Source organism: Helianthus annuus, chromosome 1 (assembly GCF_002127325.2).
Source record: "Helianthus annuus cultivar XRQ/B chromosome 1, HanXRQr2.0-SUNRISE, whole genome shotgun sequence".
NCBI classification, from domain to species: domain Eukaryota; kingdom Viridiplantae; phylum Streptophyta; class Magnoliopsida; order Asterales; family Asteraceae; genus Helianthus; species Helianthus annuus.
In genome coordinates, this window is record NC_035433.2 from 146,233,154 (window position 1) to 146,238,961 (window position 5,808).

General features: G+C 38.2%; 1 protein-coding gene across 1 annotated transcript; it reads left to right on the top strand.

Moving 5' to 3' along the window:
* Window positions 1-2,126: 2,126 nt before the first annotated feature.
* On the top strand, window positions 2,127-5,105 carry LOC110933512 (disease resistance protein RGA2). The gene has a single exon (XM_022176731.1). The coding sequence runs from the start codon at window positions 2,127-2,129 to the stop codon at window positions 5,103-5,105; it is 2,979 nt and encodes a 992-aa protein (XP_022032423.1).
* Window positions 5,106-5,808: the final 703 nt, after the last annotated feature.

The following is a 5,808-nucleotide window of genomic DNA, read 5'->3' on the forward strand; positions in this document are numbered from 1 at the left end:
TTGAGTTTAGAGTTACCAATTTGTGTGATGGGTAACGTTTGACCATTACCAAAAGTAACACTATTACCCGAGTCTGGATGAGATTGATCAAGCCCATCAGTGGATCTAAGCATGTGAGCCGTGGCCCCGGAGTCGGCGGTCCAGTCGGGGATGTTTGGAGCTATGTTGCATTGAGCATGAAATGCTTGGGCAAGATTTGCATCAAGCGGTGTAGCATGTTGAGCATAGCTTGAGAGATTTGGACACGCACTAGCATAATGACCCTCGGCCCGACATAGTTGACAATGGGGAGGGCGTCTTGTGTTTGAGGAACGACCACGGTTGGAAGAGGAGCCTCTAAAACGGCTCCTTTGGGAGGAGTCACGAGTGTTTTTAGCGGGTTGGTTGAACCGGTTTGAGTGAGCCGAGAAAGCGGCTTGTGGGGTAGAAGGAACATGGATGGTTTGAAGAAATAGCTCATGGTTTTCTGCCTGAGCGAGTAGGTCACGGAATGGTGGGGATGGTTTAACGTATCGCTGGGTAGTGGAAAATGTTTCGAAAGAGGGTCCAAGGCCACATAGAAACCAGTGGCGTTTATCTTCATCGGTGACGGGGTAGCCAATGGCAGCTAGTTGGTCGCAAAGGGACTTGAATTTTCGACCAAAATCGGAGACGGAGACTGGAGCGGTGCCTTTTTGGAGTTGTCTTAGAGAGTCACGGAGTGTGTGCATCCGTTCGACGGATTGGTGACTGTAGGCATGCACAAGGGCCTGCCAAATTTGAAGAGCAGAGTTGTGACCGATGGCTTGTGACATGGCCTCTTCGGTTAAGCTGGAGTGAAGGAGAAGAAGCACTCGTTGATCAGCTTCTTTCCATTTAAGAAAGTCTGGGTTGGGAAGGGTTTTATCATCTTTGGATATAGATTCCGGTGGTGCGACGGAGGAGCCGTCGATGTGCCCAAGGAGACCAAGATAGGAAAGAACTGGTTCAACTTGACTCTTCCAAACCAGAAAATTGGATGAAGATAGTTTGATTGTTATTAGGTGGAGAAGGGTGTGGAGCGGGGTGGTGGAAGGATCGGAAGGGGGAGTTGAGGATGTACCAGCCATGGTGAGTAAAGGAAAAAAAAAGACAGAACAGTAGGTCGAATGAAGAAGGGAGGGATGAATAGGGGATGACGAAGGATTGATTAGATGGGACCTAGGCTTGATACCATGAAAGGAAAAAATACTTTTGCTGTATGTTGAAATTGTGGAATACATAACAAATATATACAGAGGGCATAACATGAATTAAGGAGATAATGGCTCCTTACTAAAATATACAAAAAGAATCAATCTTTGACTATTCTACAAATATTTAAATTCAATGTTGATTGCCTTGATTTTAGCGGCTATTAACCAACATGTCTTTATCCCTTTTGCCTTTGATACTTTTGGCTCCCTAGCGCCAGAAGCCATCAACTTCTTGACGAGGGTTCAACGGGTTATCCACAGCAATTGTTCGACCCCAAGGGGGCAGGGGTTTGTGTTCGGTAGGTTGGGGTTTGCAATTCAGAAAGGGTTGGCGGCGCAGCTTGTTGCCCGTCTACCTTCTGTTTTGATGTAACTTAACAAGTGTTTTCTGGTTATATCAATCGTTTGTTTTTTGAAAAAAAAATTATCTAAAATATATCTACATACATATTAACAATATGTTGTGGGGTGCTTATATGGATGAATGATGAAATAACAGCAAAAATGAAAAAAAAATATTTAACAGTTTGATTGATCAACTCAGTTACCGGAATTATTCCCATTTCTGAGGAGTTAATTTCTGATGAATGTTATCATTTGCAAAGATGATTGGTTGAGGACCAGCAGCTTGCATTTCCTTTATTTTAATAAATTACATTTAAAAACTAAGTTAAAGCTTCTTTTAATAGTTTAGAGATTGCTTATTACTAATGACTTGGCATAAATTCTTTGTGTGTATATTGGTTTAGATATGTCATTTGCAGTATTACTAATGTTATCTGAATGAGTCATTTGTTGATTATGTACTCAGGATCTTTGTTATAAGTTATATTGAGTCTCTGATCAGTTAATCTTCTGGGTTAGAAATCACACATATACGCTTTTGTTTCTATTAATTTTGAAATATAAATAATGGGAGATGTGGCTATTTCGGCCCTTGTGAGCGAGGTGGTGGGGAGGCTGACTTCTAAAGTTATCAAAGAGTTAGCTCTACTTTGGGGACTCGAGGACGATATTTCAACTCTCCAAGAAGATTTCACCAGCATCCAAGCTATTCTTGAAGATGCAGAAGAGAAACACATCAAGGAAAAGGCTGTAAAGTTATGGCTTAAGAGTCTCAGATCAGCGTCCTTGGAGGTAGAAAACGTGTTGGATGAGATTTCAACTGAAGCTTTGCTACAACGTCTACACAAACAAAGAGGCGCTGCATGGAGGGTAAGAGCCTTCTTCTCCTCAGATCATAATAAACTTTTGTTTCGTATTAGAATTGCTCACAAAGTTAAATCCATAAGAAGAAAACTCGATGCCATTGCATCCAAGAGATTTGAGTTGAAATTGACCCCATCAAGTGACATAAGACATTTAGATGTGGGATTTAAAGGTGTTTTGCCGCATAGGGAAACCAGCTCGCTTATACATTCTTCACTCGTCTTCGGAAGAAATGACGAGATGGAGTTAGCAATTGAAAAGATATGTAACAAAGATATAGGAAAATACGACAGCAGTGAGATTCGAGTGTATGGTATATGGGGTATGGGAGGCGTGGGGAAAACTACTCTAGCTCAACTAATCTATAACCATGAAAGGGTGAAGCAATATTTCGAATTAAAATGTTGGGTTTACGTCTCCGAGAACTTCCAAGTTAAAGAGATAATAAAAGGAATCATTGCATCCATAGATAAATGTGAGTGCACACTTACACATCTGGATGTGTTGCAAGAGTCACTTCAAAACAAGTTAAGAGGAAAGAAATTTTTAATTGTACTAGATGATGTTTGGATTGAAGAGGATGAAAAGGCCAAGTGGGACGAGGTAAGCAAAACATTAAGTTGCGGGGCTGAAGAGAGTATTGTTGTGATGACAACACGATACGATACAACTAGTCGAATGACAGCTAAAGTTCGCGAGTTACAACATGAACTTGGATGTTTATCAGAAGTGTACTCATGGTTATTATTCAAGAAGTTTGCATTTGCAGAAGGAAGAGAGGGGGACGACATAAGTAAGCTAGAGCCTATCGGAAGAGAGATGGTTGAGAAATGTAAAGGATTGCCTTTAGCAGTGAAGACCTTGGGCAGCTTAATGTGGTCGAAAAGAAGTATAAGTGATTGGCAACGTGTGAAATGCAATATTTTATGGGAGTTGCAAGAAAGTAAGGTTTTGCCTGCTTTGAAGTTAAGTTATGACAACTTGCTTCCACATTTAAAGAGATGTTTTGCTTATTGTTGTATGTTTCCTAAAGGCTATTATATGGAAAAGGATGTAGTGATTCAATCGTGGGTTGCTAACGATTTCATTCCACCTAGAGGAGACATAGATTTGTATGTGCTTGGAGAAGAAATTTTTAACTTTTTGGTTTGGAGGTCCTTCTTCCAGGTAGATAAGAACCACAATAACAATTTTAAAATGCATGATCTGATGCATGACATGGCACAACATGTAATGGGAGATGATTTTCTAGTTATAGAGTCTGGTAAGGAGATTATAATCCCAAATGAGGTCCTTCATTTGAGCTCATCATGTCCATATTATCGCTTTTCGCCCCAGGAGTTAGAAAAGTTAAGATCATTAAGGTCAATATTTATGTTCGGAGATAAGTATGAACCTAGTGCTACATTTATGCCTATATCCATTTTTGGAGATAAGTATGAATGTAGCAATACCCAACTTTTCAACCACATGTATATGAGGGTATTATACTTGTCTGGTATTAAGTTAATTACACTACCTGAATCAATTTGCAAACTGAAACACCTAAAATACTTGAACTTATCATACTCAAGTATAGCATTTTTACCTGAGTCCATTGTTTATCTCCAAAATTTGCAAGTGTTGATATTGCGATCCTGTAGGAAACTGTATTGCTTGCCAAAAGGCTTGAGATACATGACTAGTTTGGAACGTTTGGACATCGCTTATTGTGATTTACTCACGCGTTTGCCAATTGGAATCAAAGAATTGACTAGTCTCCGAATACTTCCGCGGTTTCCTGTTGGTTACAAGTGTGGGGCAAAACTAGGAGAGTTAGGGGATCTAAATCTTCTTGAAGGGGAGTTAGAGATATCACAACTCGTGAATGTTGGAGCTTCTAGTGAGGCAAAGGGTGCCAACCTCAAATGCAAAAGAAATTTGTTGGTTTTAAAGTTAAATTGGTTTGACCCTTTTAGGAAAGAAAGTAGACAAGAAATGTTTGCAAATGAAGAGGTTCTCGAGGGACTAGAACCAAACCAGAGTCTCAAAAAAATGATAATAAGTAAATACATGGGAAATAATATATCTCCAAAATGGATGGTCAATTTAAGGAATTTGGTTGAAATTCAATTTTTTTGGTGCATGAATTGTGAGCATATTCCATCACTTGGGATATTACCCAATCTCAGGGTCATTAAGTTGAGCTTCATGCATTCTTTGAAGTGTTTCCACGATGATGAAATAAACATGTTTACCTGTTTACGGGAACTAGACATTGGTTGTTGTCCGAATTTGGTTTCCTTACCATGTAACCTTCCAAGACTCGAGGTTTTAAAACTAGAACGATGTGGGGGATTAATTTCTTTACCGGGTTACCTTCCAAATATTACAAAGTTGAAATTGTCATATTGTGATGGATTAGTTTCTCTACCAGACGAGATTAAAAGTTTCAAGTATCTTAATGAACTTGAGATAAATAGATGTAAACATCTAAGTAAAAGGTGTGAAAAGGAGAATGGTGTAGACTGGCATAAAATTTCTCACATACCTAAATTTAAAACTTATTCTTCAGGTAACATTGGTTTTTTTGTTCTTCTTTCTTCTATTTATTTTCTTATTGCAATATACTCACGTTCTTCATCCAAACAGTATTGGAATTTTCTTAATTCGGATAACGAAAGAATAAAGGATGATTGCTAGAAGACTTAATGTTGTTTGAATATAGCTACCAGAAGTTCATCAACCTGTTTGTTTTATTTGGGTGCATATGAACATTGATGAATGATGGTTGGTGACATAGATTGCACTCTAAACACAAGGTAATCCTTGGTGTGTAGATTTTATGTTTCTGTTTACTTTTCTTGTATTGGTATCATTATATTGATTTTCTTCAGCTATTGTTTTCTTATATATTTATTATTAATTTCTAAGTTCTATCTTCTATCATTTATCCATTTCGATTATATTGTTACATGGATTCGTCTGTTTTTACAAACTATACAAAAAGAATGATGTAGGTGTTGAGATGTTGGAGTATGGGGTCAGTATTTAAATATCAAAGTGTGGTTCCAGATTTTAACAAAGGGGATTTGTGATGTTCATTTCTGCCTTTCTACATTGTTGCATTTGGGCCTATATTCAAGGAAGCGTTCATGAATTGTTTGATAGGAAATTTATATATGGTCGTTAATAATGACCAAACGTGAAAACATTTACTGTTTTGTGTTTATTCATTTACGTTCATAGTTTATGTTCATTCATTTACTTTTGTTCATTTGTGTACTTTTTCATATTATGTAAATGTTGATCATAGATTGAATATGGTGATTTGAATATGGGATTTTTTACCACAATCCAATTTGCCTTCTCTTGGGCTACCTGGTTGATAGAGAGAGAAGACACC

Bases quoted from the DNA above. Each gene is read 5' to 3' on its own strand.
- LOC110933512 (XM_022176731.1), top strand. From the start codon at position 2,127: ATGGGAGATGTGGCTATTTCGGCCCTTGTGAGCGAGGTGGTGGGGAGG.